Consider the following 18,480-nt stretch of genomic DNA (forward strand, 5'->3'; position numbering starts at 1 on the left):
GATGCATCAGAATATTACTTTTTAATTCGGTTTTTTTCTGCAATGAATGCAATATCAATTCAAAAGATTATAAATGACCTTAAGCTTATATAGAGAGAAGTTTAAGACCTCTGAGGTGAGACAGGCGGCACAGGCCAAACCTTTAGGCAATCTTTATGCTTCTGAATCAGGACTACATATGAATCATATGACTACATGTTCCCATTTTCAGGAAAAACAAGCCTGAAGAAGACAGTGAACAAGAGTACTGTAATTGTGTGTCTGGTCAGGATGCATGGGCTGATGTTGATGAGAAGTAAGTTCATTAGGCATCCTAATAAGCGTTTGTGATTATTCAGTGTAACTCGCGCCACCAGGGGACTGAATGTTTAGCGTTTTATCCGGTCTCATCGCCGCTAGCTCGTCTCCATGGTTACACACCTGCCCCAATAGGGCCCAATGGATCAGGTGTGTAACCATGGAGACGCGCGCGCTGTGAGGAGGCTGGATCAGGAGCGCATCGCTTGCTCGCTCACTCGCTCGCTCATCAGTCAGTCGCTCAGTCGCGCTCTTCTGCGAATGCAACTCCGTCCAGACACTGGCACGCGAACACCAAACAAACCCAAACAATGACATTATCTGCAACGACACGACAGAAACACAGCATTATCTGACCAACTGAACCGATCCCGCGCCTCTTTCTGCTCGCTGTTTGCCGGTAAGTGTTTGGACAGATTCGCGAGCGCAGCTGACATGATGCATTGAATTATTATTATTACGGCAAAGCTGCATTTTAAAGACGACGAGTGCAACGTTGTCAGCTTTTATGCATGAATCGTTGATGTTTTGTTTGTATACATTTGTTGATGCAAACTGAGTTTGAGAAATCATTCTGTGCATTGCATGAATGTTGCAAAACCTCCCTTGCTGCATTTATTTTCACTCCTGCATCTGTGGTCTATTTCCATCATGCCTCTGCTGTATGCCTTTTTATTTTTATTTATTCTCCTTTTAATTTAAATGAGATCTGTTTTAGATCTGATTATGGGTGTGTTTTCCTCCTCTGCATACTTTAAAATGCGACTTTATAGAAGAAAAATAGCATGCTGCTTCAAAATATGAATCCAATACCAGTAAATAAGGAGCAATTTGTGTTAAATGGTGCATTGAAAGCCTCGCATTAACATTTCATTCATAATATCTTTATTCTGCCAGTAAAATACATTATTTAAAAAATAAATAAATAGACAATTCAGTGTTTATATATATATTTTGTAGATGTTTTTGGACATTAATGTCTTTTAGTGGTTGAATGAAGATCTTATGAATGAAAGGTTAATGCAAGGTTTTCAATGCACCACAAATTGTTCCTTATTCACTGATATTGAACATATCATATTTTAAAGCAGATCACTACAGTGTTTATGTATAGATGTTTAAAGACATCTACTCAGCATCCTTGAGAGTTTTACACAAGGATGTCCTGGAATTGTGGCATGTGCTAAATAAACGTTTACAGCATTGAATCTGTACACGTAATAGCTTCCATTTATGAAAGATCAACAGAATTCCAGCACTGACATTTTAAAATAAAATCTGTTTCTCAGTGGCTGATAGTTCACTGATAAATGTGATTGATTTACGCAGAGTCTGTCGATTGTTCGGCTTGTAAAGCTCAATCGACAGCGAATCAGTTCAAGCTGTTGTTTAAGCCGTCTGTATATCACTGGAGCAGTGATCCCTGTGAGATACGTTTGAGTCGATACGTTAAATCCATAAAGTGTCTGAAGGACGTAAGGGCGGGAAAAGGGCGGTTACACCTTTCACTGATTTAAGTACGTAGTCCATTTGAGAGAGCTATGGGAGGGCAGTAAAAATCCAATTTATAAGTCTGTTCACAGCTGCCAGACTATTTGGTGCCTACTCACTGATGTTCGGTCAAAATAGGATTGCTATAGAAATGCGAGGCATTTCCTAGTAAATGGGCTCATTAATGCTCCAATATATCCAAACACTGAGAAGTGCCACTCAGATACCGTGGTAAAGCCAGGTACAAGCCCAGGAGGATGGAGAATGTAGGAATTGTTGTGGTTCTTTTAGTGAAGTCGTAGGTCTGATGTTAGTTTTTGTTATTCTGATCCATATTTCAAGTACCTGCACATATTTGTTATGTTTTGTTGGGTGCAGGAGGTGAAAATAATGAAATAAAGTAAACAATGCATCACATACAACAGCTAGAGACAAGCATTCTGTCTTGAAGGAACCCTTGGCTTTTTCTCAACCTCTAGGATGAAGTAGAGTGTAAAATAAACCATTCGTTTTCGTTTGGTGCTCCTGGGCCCAGATTTTGTGCTTCTTATACCAGGTTATACTTATTTGTGCACTGGGCTTGGATGCAAGCGGGCTCCTGATGGCAGTAAATCTGTGATTTATCATTTTTGTTTCGCTCGATTCAGAGAGTGCTGATTAGATTCTGTGGTACTTTTCGAGGCTGTAGTTCTGTGGCGTTAAGCTGCCATCCAGTGAAGTGTCTTTCTGTGCCTGTCAATGAGCTGCGATGTTCAAATGCTGCTCAGCTTTGTGAATGCACTTGCAAATGACATTTTACATTACATCTAGTTTGGAAATAGACTATTAGTTATGTAAAAATGAGTATGTTTATAGGGATAATTGAATAGAAAGGTGACACTTTAGATTAAGAGTTTCCCTTAAAGGGGTCATATGATGCTTTTTTAAAGATCATTATTTTGTGTATTTGGTGTAACAGAATATGTTGACATGCTTTAATGTTCAAAAAACACATTATTTTTCAAATACTGTACATTATTGTAGGTCCTCTATGCCCCGCCTCTCTCAAACTGCTTATTGATGGTAAGGTTGTTGTAGTTTAGGTATAGGGTTGAGTTAAGGGATCTAAAATATGGTCATGCCGAATTAATATGGCATTAATGTGTGCTTTGTAAGTACTATTAAACAGCCAATATTCTAGCAATATGCATGCTAATAATCAACTAGGAAATAGTGAATAGTGTTCCCTGATCTAAAGTGTTACTAATCATTCTCAATCATTTTCAAACGTTTGGAATCAGTAAGATTTTTAAAAATGTTTTGAAAGAACTTTGCTGATAATGTCTGCATTTTTTGATCAAGCAATATAGTAAAAAACAGTAATATTGTGAAATATTATTACAATTTAAAATAACTTTCAGCATCATTACTCCAGTCTTCAGTGTCACATGATCCTTCAGAAATCATTCTAATATGCTGATTTGCTGCTCAAGAAATATTTATTATTATCAATGTTAAAAAAAGTGGTGATGTATAATATTTTTGTGGAAAAAGTGATACATTTTTTATGGATCCTTTGATGAAAAGAAAGTAAAAAAAACAGCATTTATTTGAAATAGAAAAGTTTTTTAACATTATAAATGTTTTTACGGTCACTTTTAATCAATTGAATGCATCCTTAAATTATTAATTTCTTAATAAACTGCCACAATGCTGCCACTAGGGGTGCTATGCAGGCATTAGTGTGAACATCATAGACCATGAGTTTAAAGAGAATCTTGCTTGCTTAGTTATACTGTAAATGTATTTATTGATAGCTACCTGAATAATAACATATTCGTTTAATGGAAAATAATATTTTAATGTAACTCTAAAACCCCCATGAGTACTGAGTTTGTGGTTCAAGAACACATTAAAGTCAACCTGAAATGTTGTCGGCAACTCATTTTACTTCTGTAATCTGACATATTTTTGTGAAACAGGATATTGAAACAGAATACAAGAATTTGTGATGCCAGCTGAAAAAGAGTAAATAGAACCGACTTTTTCATCAACCATGTACATGATATGTGTTGGCCAAGCATGTCTACATTTTCATACTTGAATAAGGTATGTTTTTGTCCATACTGTTAATGCAGTTAACCTAATGTGACCTTTGTAATTTAGTTTGTAATATGTATGTTTAGAAGGCTTTGGTGCACTTTGAATACAAATAATGTATTTGTTTCCTTACTGTGAAAGGTAAGCATGCCCCCATCTTTCTCCAATAATTGCAACATCATAACGCTAGGATTAAACTCACAACCAAAGGGGGCATTAAATATGCAGCTACTCTGCGGTCGACTGCAACCTTTATGCTGGGTGCTGCTACACATTTTTTTTGTCCGCATCCCTCTCTAGCCCTCTATCGTTTCCTCACTCATGCATTTTCTGGCTGAATTTTGAGGGATTTGATAATCAGTGACGTACAAGGTCTCATATAATACACAGAGAGCGAGTAGAGAGTGTGTGAGTGTGAGAGACAGACGGGTGCAAATCAGTGTAAATCTGCTGTGTGCTAAAATGAATCAATGTTCCCTGACCCTCTACCCAAACTGAAGGAGCTCACACTCACTGTGAAGAAAAGAGAAAATGAGATGAAGAAGAGGATGGGAGAAGAAAGTGAATAAATGATTTACACATGAACATTGTCATCTTGAAGGAAGATAGGGAGACAATTAAAGGTATAGTTCACCTAGAAATGAAAATTTGCTGAAAATGTACTCACCCTCAGGCCATCCAAGATGAGTCTGTTTCTTCATGGGAACAGATTTGGAGAAATGTATCATTAAATCATTTGCTCACCAATGGATCCTCTGCAGTGAATGGGTGCCGTCAGAATGAGAGTCCAGTCCATCAACTAATGTCTTCTTTTCACTTCACAAGACATTAACTGATGGACTGGAGTGGTGTGGATTAGGGTTAGGATTATTGTGATGTTTTTATCAGCTGTTTGGACTCTCATTCTGACGGCACCCATTCACTGCAGAGGATCCACTGGTGAGCAAGTGATATAATGCTACATTTCTCCAAATCTGTTCCCACGAAGAAACAAACTCATCAACATCTTGGAGACACTGAGGGTGAGTACATTTTCAGTAAATTTTCATTTTCAACTATTCCTTTAAGTGGCCTATTATTTCATTAATATTATATTATCTGTGAGTACAGAGTACAGGTAATAGCTTGGAAAAGAGCAGAAGAAGAAATACTGGGTTGGAACAAGAAAATTATGAAAACTATGACAATTTTTGGGTGAACTATCAATATATAAGAAAATAGAAAATAATACATCACATCAGATGTCAAATGAAAGGATATAAACAATGCATAATGCAATATACATAGAGTATAGGTTCATTAAGAACAACTAGGTAAGCTAAAATAATAAACAGAGAACATAGAGCTGCAAAAACAGTTTATATGCAACTCCTACCCATTCTGTCCGATATCTGTGTAAGCACCATGGTTAAATAAGAAGCAAGAGATTTGGAAGAGGGCTGAGAAAGGAAGCAGTGAGGGAGGAGAGCAGGAACGCAGGATGACAGGGACGAGAAAAGAAACACGGAAGGACCATTCATTGTGCTCATTTGCACACATGCTGCTACAGATGAGATTGGGTTTTCATTTTCACTAAATGTCCTGTACCTCTAGTGTTTGTTCTTTGTATCTCTGGACCTCATAGATTTAATGTACTTACACAGCCTCTCTTTGCTTCCTTTCCATCTGTGTACCTCTCTTCCAAAATGCTGTGTCCTAAAGCGATCAAAGCTCTCTCTTTCATTGTAATCTGAATGTTTTACCTAACCAGTCACAACTACGACAAGGGACAACCAAGATTTTCTTGGCAGTTTATTTCTGTCATGTTGCACTGGGTAGCACAATGAAATCTAATTGGTCAAAGTTACCACTCCACTTAACTAAATTAATGCTACATTTCATCTAAAGTTAGATGATCTATTCCAATTTGAAATCCCAGACTTCTAACCACAATGACGTTCAATCTCTTGTGAAAAAGAAGTGTGCTTACAGGAATAGTTCACCCAAAAGTGAAAATTTTCTGAAAATGTATTCCGCTTCAGGCCATCTAAAATGTAGATGAGTTTATTTCTTCATCAGAACAGATTTTGAGAAATGTAGCTTTACATCACTTGCTCACCAATGGATCCTCTGCAGTGAATGAGTGCCGTCAGAATGAGAGTCCAAACAGCTGATGAAAACATCACAATAATCCACACCACTCCAGTCCATCAATTAACGTCTTGTGAAGGGAAAAAGCTGCATGTTTGTAAGAAACAAATCCATCAAGATGTTTTTTTTAACTTCACATGAGTCCTCTGTCCATAATATAGCTTTTTCCAGGGAAAAATGTGTCTCATCTGAATCAGTAGAGAAATATGCACAGATCAACCAATCAAACAGTCCAAACGTTTTAAAGTTAAAATGCCTTAAAGGGATAGTTCCCCCCAAAATTTGGTCATCATTTACTCAGCCTCATGTTGTTCCAAACCACTAACTCACAGAGACATGAGCATTGGGGCTGTTTTGTGAAGAATGTTGGTAACCAAACAGTTGCTGGTATTGATTTCGATAGCAGGGAAAAATGCTATAGAAGTCAATGGCTACCGCCAAAATAACTTCTTTTGTGTTCAACAGAAGAAAGAAACTCATACAGGTTTGGAATAACTTGAGGGTGAGTAAATTATGACATAATTTTCATTTTGGGTGAACCCTTTAATAATGGCTTTGTCTATTACAAACATGTAGCTGTTGAAAATGGTATCTTTCTGAGTGGAATAAAACACAGAATAAGAAGAACTGAACTATTCACTGTCATTCATGATTCAGATATTCTGCAAGCAAAAGTGCTCAAGAACTGGGTGGTTACAAATGTAAAGCAAGTAGTATTTGGCTGGTCATGTGAATTTAACATGTCACATCCATGCAACAACCCTCCCCATGGAAAATAAAACAGAATTTATTAGGCAATCACATTTTTAAAGATATAGTAATTTCTTTACTGTGTAAAACTTTATAATAAGTGACAGTTTACTTAGTGCTCAGTTAAAGCCTTAATTTCTCTCTCGCAAAGTTCTCTCTCTCGCTCTCTCTCACACACACACACACACACACACACAACTAATGGTCTGTTAATGGAGAGAGTGTTATGGGCTGCTGTAGTCCAGGCCTCCTTTTAGCTGTGTGCGTGTAAGTGAGCATGACTGTAGCATTACTCATGCTGTGTGACACAGCATAGCTTGTATGATGAGAGACAGACAGCATGTAGAGGACTGTGTGTTTGAGTTTGGTGTTCACACATCTACTATCTCTCTCTTCTCTCGCCCTCAAGTGTGATGTAGAAGCGACCTGGCCTGAAATCACTGGCTGAGGAACACAGAATAAAACTTCCTTTCCAAAAATATGCAGAAATAGAGAAAGAGACAGCAGAACAATCTTGACATGCATTGGGGTGGGCGGTTTACCAAAATCTTATTCCATGCTATGATTTTATACCACGGTAACTGTACATTTTACAATACAGTTATTTTTGTCAGGAAATTCAACCCAGTAGTTTATATAGTAAATAACCACGTGGTAAAGATATTTTTGGATAATCAGATGAGTTAAATTCTTTGTAAATTATAGCATTTTTGTTCTCCTTTGATTATTTTCCCTTTTTATTTATAACTTGATGGACGCAAAGCATGATTATTCAGTTGAGTCTCAGTGGAAGCACATCAAATTAATTCTGTATGAATGCGGCAAGTTGTGTCATTGCTTGCCAACCACAAATGTAAAACTCCGTGTTTCTTGGTTGCTCACCAATTTCTGTCCATTTATATTCGATATATTTGTGGTATAAACAGTATAGCAGAATCTACTGGTTGACACATTTCTACCATCTCGTGATATTTACCGTAAACGTTCCAAAAGGGTGTTTTTACACCCTGAACATTTTTTAGGTTCTCTAAAGAACCTTTCAGTGAGCAGTTCTTAAAAGAACCATTTTTAGAACATTTTAGAACCTTTTCCATTGTAAAAACTTTTTGTGCAATGGAAATGTTCCGTTGTTGTTGAAGGAACTGGATGCCAATATATAACCTTTATTTTTTTAATAAATAGTGTGTATAGTGTGCGTTAATGGCAAAATATTTTTGGTGACACCTCCAAAGACCCTTCCTTAAGCTGTCAAACCTTAAAACATATCATTCGTTTTCAATAAAATAAGCACATTTTTTCCTCATCCAGTGGACTGATTAATAACTGTAATTACATGTATCCATTGCCCAGAAACTGACGAGGCCAAAAGCAATTATGATTTCAACTCTATTAACTGTAATTTGATTAACTGGTTACTCATGTGCTCCACGCTCACCCTGATGGTTCAGTGAAATGCAGTTGGTAAGAATTCAATGACCACTTTACACTTTAACTAAAGCTTCTCAAGAAATCATGACCTTTGTTTCTCCAGTGAGGACAGAAGTGTCTTGGCTTTAAACCAAGAGGAGCCCAGATGGCTGAGATTTTTGTCAACGTCATCCCAAAGAGGTCATATTATTCATCTTATCTCTCCAACCCATAAAAAGAAGCGTAAGGAGATAATGTGTTGAGCACAGGTCCAAATTAAGAAATTCCTGAATAGAGAAGTGGGTTAACAGGCCAGTGATGGATGGTGACTAATGACGACCTCTTCACTTCTCTGAGATTTGGGCTCCTCTGCTGTGGTGAGAGTGATTGAGCGTGTCTGGGGAGGGTCATCTTGGTGTTTGCTTCACCGCTGAACTACATCTGGATCTTCTAAAAGACCGCGTAATGCTGAGGTCTACAAAATTGTTAAAACACCCTTGAGCTGACACAGGCATGAATTTCCACACTGTTTTTTGACAGATTAGTGTTGGTCCAGCTGGTGGATCACACGCAATGCCCCAGACAAAAAATGACGAAGGCGGCATTGACCCCTAAAATGAAATATTTAGGGGCCACATTACTGTTTTAGTTGAAAATTGCAGATCACTGTAGTGATTCTTATAGTATTTGGTTCATTTAAATATAATTTATTAAAAAAATAATTATTTCTGTGCTACTTAAAAAGTAAAACAAGATTTAATGATTATCAATTCAACCTTGCAATTGGATCTCATATGGAAAACAATGACAAATATTAAACCAGGTTATTAATTTTTTTTTTTTTTTGGAAAACCATTATTAATTGATTGCAATAACAAAACTATGTTGTGAATGTGTATCTTTAAGCTGACATACAGTATGAACAATGAGTCAGTAAAAAGACTTAATAAATTTCATGAATCTAAAGTGTACCTCACAATCGGATGAAAAATCACGTGCGGTTCAGTGAGGGAGTCAGCTGAGTAATGCCCATGAACGGGTTCACAGGCCAAAATCGCATACTCTCTTGAGTAGTTACTTATTTTGAATATGTAATTACTTTACAACTGCTAAACAAGTACAGTCTATATAGTATGAATGTGCAACGTATCCCTCATGGGATAGTAAAATGTCCATTGTATGCACACTTCAGAATCATGCCGGAAGTAGTAGGTTATCTGGGTACTGTGAGTGCTGTGAAATCTGACTTACTTCTTTTGTCACATGCTTTTTTTCACCTACTATATGTGATTTCGGATGCAGCCATAGAGACACAAGCATTGGGGCTGTTTTGTGAAGCTCATGACTGCATGTTGAGTTACATTAAACTTTTAAAAATGCATCTTTAGACCTGTGCTCTTTTACATTCAGTTTTTTAAACTCTCATTTGACAGCCATATGGTGACATGACTGATTAGGCTGCTACATTAGGCTGCTACAAAACACAACAGCATTGCCAACTTTCTATCACATGTCCCTATTTGGATTCAATATATACAGTGGGTACGGAAAGTATTCAGACCCCCTTAAATTTTTCACTCTTTGTTATATTGCAGCCATTTGCTAAAATCATTTAAGTTAATTTTTTTTCCTCATTAATGTACACACAGCACCCCATATTGACAGAAAAACACAGAATTGTTGACATCTTTGCAGATTTATTAAAAAAGAAAAACTGAAAAATGCTCAGTATTTAGTAGAAGCACCCTCTTGATCTAATACAGCCATGAGTCTTTTTGGGAAAGATGCAACAAGTTATTCACACCTGGATTTGGGGATCCTCCGCCATTCCTCCTTGCAGATCCTCTCCAGTTCTATCAGGTTGGATGGTAAACGTTGGTGGACAGCCATTTTTAGGTCTCTCCAGAGATGCTCAATTGGGTTTAAGTCAGGGATCTGGCTGGGCCATTCAAGAACAGTAACAGAGTTGTTGTGAAGCCACTCCTTCGTTATTTTAGCTGTGTGCTTAGGGTCATTGTCTTGTTGGAAGGTAAACCTTAGTTCCAGTCTGAGGTCCTGAGCACTCTGGAGAAGGTTTTCGCCCAGGATATCCCTGTACTTGGCCGCATTCATCTTTCCCTCGATTGCAACCAGTCGTCCTGTCCCTGCAGCTGAAAAACACCCCCACAGCATGATGCTGCCACCACCATGCTTCACTGTTGGGACTGTATTGGACAGGTGCCTGGTTTTCTCCACACATACCGCTTAGAATTAAGGCCAAAAAGTTCTATCTTGGTCTCATCAGACCAGAGAATCTTATTTCTCACCATCTTGGAGTCCTTCAGGTGTTTTTTTAGCAAACTATAGAATGTCTAAAGTGGACTATCAAAATAAAGTGTTACCATATTTTTTTTTATTTCATCTTAATACTATAAATTGCCTATACACGTAATGTGGTACTAGATGCAATTTTTAGAAACCTATGTCAACTTTCCGTAGCATCTGTGCTGATTAGATAGCTATCTAATATTGTTAAAATTAAGTGTTTAATATTAATATCAGGTATATACTACAAATATTTTATTAATATCAGCATTGCACTCGTGTCTCGCAGAGAGCGGCATGTTTAGAAAGCCATGTAAAATGAATGCAAGTTCAACTTTTTCTTTTTAAATGAAGAAAGTAGCCTACTCTTTGTGATTGGTTTTCGGTCCTTTGTATTAAACTATACATACATGCATGGTGCTGGTTTTTTTTCTAATTAAGCAACTTGATCAATTATATATAGTTTATAAACATTATTTTAAACATTATGCACTTTTTTTCAAAGATAGTCGTGCTATTTTATTACGCTTTGAAGAAACGTGCATAATATTTTGCTGGATGCACCCTCTTGTGGCCTCAGGAGAGAAGCCAAAACCAGAAGCCAGAAGCCAGAAGCTTTTTTCCCCCTAACTGAAATTATGCCTTTTAAATTCGAATATAATTGCTTATTTGCTTATAATTGCTATTGCTTATAGCACGGCACTATTGGATGCGTTCCCCATCAGCGTTTAACGCAACTTGTCAAAATTACTGAAAAACTAAATTCGAATTTTCTACTTAAATACTATCAAATTCTAATTTAGTTTTTCAGTCATTTTGACAGCCCTAGTTGCATTAAACGCTGATGGAGAACGCATCCAATAGTGCCGTGCTATAAGCAAGTGCAGAATGTAGCCGCTCTGCGAGCCCTGCCCATACTGAGGGCTTACATCCCACATGTAAGCATGAGCTAATATGAGCCCCAAGCCACTAAGCTGGGGACTACATAACAGGATCTTCTCCACTCTTAGAGGGAATTAGGTAATTTAGGTGGTCAAAATCCGTGCCTGGAGGGCAGGTACGTCCAAATGATAAAATCTGGTGAAGGTGGATGGCGAGGACCAGCTATCATCAATTGAAATCCCACTGGACCAAGCCCAGGAGGAGGCCATTCCCCTAGTGGAATGGGCCCGTATTCCTATAGGACACTGTAAGCCCAATGAGGCATAAGCCAGGGTAATAGTGTCCACTATCCAGTCTCTGCTTTGCAACTGGCAGCCCTTTAGAGCGGCCTCCGAAGCATACAAAGAGCTGCTCTCTAAGAGCCTGGACCAGGCAGAGTGTATGAGGACCCTTCTCATCCTCTGAATTGGGAAAAGCCAGAATGGTAATGACTTTTGCTCTAAACGGAGTGGAGAGCACTTTAGGCACATAGCTGTGTCTTGGCTTGAGGACGACCCTATAGTCGTTAGGCCCAAACTCAAGACATGAAGTACTTACTGACAGTGCATGCAGGTCACCCACTCACTTGACCGACGAGGAGGGCAGTCTTAAGCAACAGGGGCTGCAAATCGGCCAACTGGAGCAGTTCAAAGGGAGGGCCCCGTAGGACTATGGATAAGTCCCAGGTCGGCACAGTATGAGGACGAGGCGGGTTTAATCTCCAAGCTCCCCTCGGAAACTAAACACGGAAGGTTAAAACGGATGACACATTACATGTCACAAGCTTGCGAGAGAAGGTCTGTCCTCAGTGGTATGGACCAATGGGCAGCTGAATCAACCCCGAGAACCACATCTGATTCCACCAAGAGGACCGAGCATCTGACTTTCCTGGACCATCTGATGACCTGAGGAGGAAGCAGGGCAATCGGGGGGGGGAGGCATACAAGCGAGTGCTGGGCCAGTCATGGGCCAGAGCATCTTGCTGTCTCAAGAAGTAAACTGGGCAGTGAAAGTTGTCTTCTGAGGCAAAGAGGTCCTTCATACAGACAAATATGGTGTATCACAGTCAATGTTTACACGTCTTACTACTAGTTTTGAAAACCTGTTTTAAAGTCCCAGCAACTTTATAGCTGTGAAACATAAAATATTTAACAATTATAACACCGATCCATTATATTGATACATATTATTTGTAGTGGTGTCAAAATTAGCGCGTTAATGCAGCCGATTAATTTTTTCAGTTTAACGCGTTCAAAATATTTAACGCAATTAACGCAGGGGCTGGGCTAGGGTTGGCCACCCCACTCACAACTGCTGCTTCTGTCACTTTTTCTCTTGACAAGAAGTGCATTTATTCAGTCGCAGAACGACTGAGAACGGGAGACGTTTCAGACGCACGCTCCACTCCACTTCAGCGCCAGGCGCGAGTCAAGCGAGCGCGGAAACGGTACTGTGCTCGAAGCGCGTGCTCTTCAATTGCACGCACAAAGGCGCCGGCACGCACTGTCGCCTGTATCCTTTCATATCAAAGCACAAAATAAACTACGTGCATGCAATGCCGTGGTCAGTTAAGTCATGAAGTTACCAAAATTTTTTATAGAGAAATCAGTATTGGTATCATTGATACTGGCCTTCAGTCATAAAAAAAGATGCCATTAAACAAATATAAAAAAATATACTGTATTTATGTTTGTACATTAATTTGAAGATTGAATGTGAAATTATTGCAATATAAAAGTATATTTAAAAACTCTAATGTTAGGTGGGATTAATCGCAATTAATCGCAATTAATTTCAGAAAAATGTGCGATTAATTAGTTAATTTGAGAGTGAATAGTAAATAGAGTCATTTTATATCAGAATAGATTCACACATGCACTTTTAGTCTAGATTCTAATGGAGTTTTTTGTGATTTGCGACAGTGTAGTCACACTTTACGCTAAGGATATTATACTGACTCTCAGCCTCTGACGTTCCTATTTTGAGATTGGCAGGTTTAAAGTGTCATAGCTGAGACTATTTTTCTGCTTTTCTTTGTTGGCTACACATGGAACGGGGCCAAATTGGGCACTGGGTCTGGCACCAGCAGCATTGCTAGCATGTCTGTGTAAAGTGGTATTTGTGATTGAGAGAGTTCAGCGACCCACAAGTTCTTGCTCTATTAAGCCCTGTCAGGACACCGTAAATAAATGGGACCCACTTCACCTTGTTCTAGTTGACCCCAAAAGTGTCACGCTTTGTCTGCGAGGCGCGGGTCGACACGGGTGATGCCTTGCTGTAATACAGTCTGTGCAGTGAGACGTTTGATAAAAGGTGCCCTCTTAATCTGTCTGTACTTATCAGCGGCAACAGTTTCGAACTCAAGGTACGACGATGGACAAAGCAGCAGAGGGCCACGGGTCACTTTGATCGGCCATGCTGCCACATTTGAGCCCATTGTTCTCCGCTCATCTCTCCCAGCCGTTCAGACCTCACATACACAATCCTAAATCAACCTGATTACTATGATAAAGTCTTACCCTGCTTTCTTTTCATTTAATTTTAATTTCAAAGGAGTGTTAGTCCAGATCCAGCTCTAAATTATGATTATTATCACTCAGGGAGGCAGGCTGATTCATTTACAAGAGGGAGGCCTGCCACGGACCCAGAAACACATGAGCTGATATGAGGAAGCGCAGATCAAAGCGGCGAGTGGAGAACAGGGGGAAGGGAGCGAGAGAAAGAGAATGGGAGTGCAGAAAACAAACATGCAGATGCTGTTCATGGAGAAGATGGAACATGAATTAGGCTACACTTTTTTTTTCATTTATGGCTCGAATTCGCCAAGCAGCTGAACTTGCATTACGGGGAATTGTGTGGCTAGAATAGACTGATTTTTTTTTGTCAGCTCACTTGCGCTTTTAGATGTCATGCCAGTGCTTCTTCTAAATCATTTATCAGGCTAGTATCATTCTGCACATGTGAGCAAGAGCATTTCATGCATTTCTATATATGGTGAGCCAAGCCATATGAGAGAAATATGTGTGCCAATTTAAATCACAATTTATGATGCTTGAAATGCATATATTAGTGTTAAACACATTTTTTATATTTTATGCTACTCTCACTTTAAAGTTATGTAGTTAGTAACAAATGTATATTTTCTTAGCAAAAACAAAAATGTTGGGGAGAGAGGGAAACAAATGTATTATGTTTTTGATTCACTAAAAATAACTGATTCATAATCAGGCTACACTGGCGCGACCCATCGAATCGACTCGTAAGACTCATTTACACATCAATCGGACTACATTGGTTGTTTGCATTGTCTGTTTTTGCATGCAGCCCATGAGGTCAACTCCATATAAAGATGTTTCTTGCCATTATTTCATGACACACTACCTTTTTATTGCATCACATTCAATACAGACAACTCACAACTCACAACTATAAATTGGTGCATTATGAAAATACTGATTTTTCAAAAATAACAGCTGTGCATGATTTTAGTGAGTTAATTCAGCAAAATGGGATGGTTTGTAGAAATAGAATACCATTCAAAACTTTAACTGTAAGCATCCTTCTAGTGATTCTTGAATTTTTTTTATTTCATTTTTTCACATATTGTAGTATTTAGATATTATTCGATATCATTTGAAAGCGTTGACACTCAAAATTCATCCTGTGAAAACCACTTTGAAACTGGAGATTGTGTTATCATGGAAATGGTCATTTGAATCATTTTAGTGGGCTCCTGCCCCAGTGGGTGGAGTCAAGTGCCATATAGCAAAATTTACTACATAATTTTATAATCAAAACATGTTCTAATCTTGACAAAACACATATTGTTGGAAAGGTCTGAGTCTCAAAGTTCTATATTTAGTGACTATTTAGTGATAGGAGTAATATTGTGGCATAAACGTATAAATGTGTGACAGGAAATGAGACAAGTACATCAAATGCATTTGTGACAAGTACATTTTCTTTACACTTAAAGTTCTAAGTTTTTTACACTTTCATTTTTTGAAATGCGTTCACTACAGCACTACTTTTTTTTACATCTATGTTCAAGAATCTTTTTTATTGTTTATTAAATTCATCTTAATTGAATTTCTTTTCATCAAAGAATTCAGAAAAACTGTATCATGGTTTCCACAAAAATATTAAGCATCACAACTGTTTTCAACACTGATAATAAGACATATTTCTTGAGCAGCAAATTATCATATTAGAATGCATTCTGAAGGATGACACTGAAGACTGGAGTAATGATGCTGAAAATTCAGCTTTGCATCACATGAATACATTTCATTTTAAAATATATTCAAATAGAAAATAGTTATTATAAACTGTAGTAATATTTCACAATATTACTGTTTTTACTGCATTTCTGATCAAATAAATGCAGCCTTTATGAGCAAAAGAGACTTCCATAAATTAAATGTTGCATCTAACTTTACACCCTCTTCCTCCCAGCCTCATTCCAGCTCTGCGCCCAGCGGCTTGTGTAGGACCATGATGCTCAGCAGCTCAGTGGATGTACCCAGCCCAGGCGGGATGAGCGTGGTGGCGGCCCGGAACGTATTTCGCAGTTCCAGCATCAGTGGTGCCATGTACAGCCTGGAGAAGAGCCCCAGCAGCACGGGGCCCGACGCCACAGGCCTGGCTGGAAACAAGAAGCGTCGCTCCAGCCTGGGAGCCAAGATGGTGGCTATTGTGGGTCTGTCACAGTGGAGCAAGAGCACACTGCAGCTAAACCAGCAAGGTGGGCAACTCTGAATACTCCATCTACCCTGCTGTACTCTGTCAGATATGCTTCTTGTTTTGTTGCCCCGTTTGCTCTCGCTGTCGCAGCCTGAACAATTTCACGCCATGGTTTGTCATTTCTGGTGTGTGTAGTTTTTTTCTCACTTAATTTCTTTTCACTTTCCTTCACCTCCGCTCAACATTCTTGTCCTTATTTGACTTTCAAGGTTTCACAAAGTTACCAAGTCCTGTCAGTCTCTTTCCTCAACAGTTTTGAGGGCCATATGCAAGACAGAATTACTATTACAAGACTTACTTACTTTGGGATTTTTATAAGAAAATAAAATCGTTCATATTTTTAGAGAAATGAGATTCATTGCCAATATAAAACAATAGGCTACTTGATATGGCATTAACGCAAACAACATACAAGAGTCTCACACAAAGTTATCAGTCATTGTCTTTTTATTCAAAAGGAAACACTCCAACCATTGCAAAAAAAAAATAAAAATCATGCTTAACAATTCTCCTTCCCATTTTCAGGAAGATGCTACATTCCAGAAATCAGTAAAAATAGAGAAATATCAAAGCAGCTGAGCACACCAGAGCTTCAAAACACACAAACGGAATAACTTATCACTGCAGAGCTGCAGTTTTAACCAGTCTAATAGACACTACCTAGACAAACCTTAATCTTTACATGATCAGGAGGGCAAAAAAATGGTACTTTCTACGTTTTCGACAAATGCCTCTTTCCATCCATCATGTTCTTATACATGTTAATGTCATATGCACTGTATATTGAGGTCACTTTCTAGAATTGATAGATTTTAAATTTCTTTTACTACACTTTAAATGGTTGAAATGTGTTTGTGTAATATATATATATATATATATATATATATATAAATATTTCTAAGAGTACACTGCACCCTCCATAATAGCGTCTGTGGTCCTCAATATATCTATGTGCACATCACTTCCTATTTTTGTCTTCCCTCATGTTCTGGTCACCATGACTTCACATGCTCTGGATTAAACTGTTCTCACACAACCCGTCTCTTTTTGATCCTCTGACAGCAAATGCAAAAACCTTTAGAAAAATGCATCATATAAGTTTATGACACATGGTTTTATTTTTTATTTTTTGTATATTTTATAAAATATTTTTTGTATTTTATGTATATATAGATGCCAAAAAATGTTAAGTTTCTCTCTTTGTTTTACTTTCTGCCACATTGTGTGTTGCGCGTTTCAACCCACTGATTAACACACAATATTACTGCCCACTTCCTCATTAGTAATATTAGTTATAAACCATAGTGGCGCTTCATTGTGTTCCACAGTGATTTAATGAAAATATTTACTGATAGTATTAGGAAAAAGTAGTTTTTGAAAAAATATGTTTAGATAAATACAAAGTTTTCTCATGAAACTCTAGATAGCGCAGGCTGACAGGTTCTAACTCAATCTGATATAATCACATCATCATTCACATGGCGCAGCTGATTGGTTTCTTTTCGCATCAGCAGCCAGTGAGCTTGCTGCTCAACATACAAATACTTGGCTAGTGCTTGCTGTAGCAGTTGCAGCGCACTTCACAAACCCTCCACCTTCCCCAGCTCCACCTGTATAGATCTGCTACGGGGTGATTTCGTATATGTTGCATATGCAGCAGTAGTATTTCCTACATGCTGACAGCAGCTTGTCTGTGGATGTATTGACAGTAGCAAGTCTCGGTTCTTGTTCTGCACAGCAGCAGCAGCAGCAGCCTTGCAGATCTATTGTACCAAGACCAAACACATTAACATTGCCATGCATATCACCATGCTAAACTCTCCATTTCCATTATCTACACGCACATTTTGGGGATCTTGTCTTTTTTAAACCCTAAGTATACAATCTAAGCATGTAACTGTAGAAGAGTTGTGGATTGCTTTTATAATTAATCAGATTTATGATTTTCACCTAGTGGATGATAAAATAGTTCTAGCGAGTCTTTGACTTGAGTCATTAAGCAGTAAGGGTTCCACAATTTGGGGAAAAAATCTAATTGTGATTGTTATTTGCAATTTAAAATGAGCCAGTTTTGCTGTACTTGTTTGTTGGGCTGGAAAATTTGACAATTTGTTTATATGTCAATATGGCTATAAAATAATAAATAAAAATACAAAATAAAAATGTGAAAATTACTAATAAAAACAAAAGTATAAATATTACTATTATAATATTTCACTGTAAAATAAAACAACAAGTATTTAAGAAATTGTAGGGCTGCACAAATAATAATTTATTATTATCATCATTATTATTATTGTTGTTGTTGTTGTTGTTGTTATTGCATAAAAATATAAAAATTACTACATAAAAACTAAA

At 37.9% G+C, this 18,480-nt stretch overlaps 1 protein-coding gene across 1 annotated transcript in view; it reads left to right on the forward strand.

The window, feature by feature from the left end:
- The first annotated feature begins 519 nt into the window (after positions 1-519).
- LOC107731575 (regulating synaptic membrane exocytosis protein 3-like) overlaps positions 520-18,480 on the forward strand; it is a 75,119-nt gene continuing 57,158 nt past the window's right edge. Inside the window, exons 1-2 of the mRNA XM_016542695.1 lie at positions 520-697; positions 15,835-16,123. Coding sequence (XP_016398181.1) covers positions 15,874-16,123 — 250 coding nt within the window. The 5' untranslated portion in view covers positions 520-697; positions 15,835-15,873. The remainder of the gene's footprint in view (positions 698-15,834; positions 16,124-18,480) is intronic.

This window comes from Sinocyclocheilus rhinocerous, unplaced genomic scaffold, assembly GCF_001515625.1.
Source record: "Sinocyclocheilus rhinocerous isolate Xijiao unplaced genomic scaffold, SAMN03320098_v1.1 scaffold429, whole genome shotgun sequence".
Lineage (NCBI taxonomy): Eukaryota > Metazoa > Chordata > Actinopteri > Cypriniformes > Cyprinidae > Sinocyclocheilus > Sinocyclocheilus rhinocerous.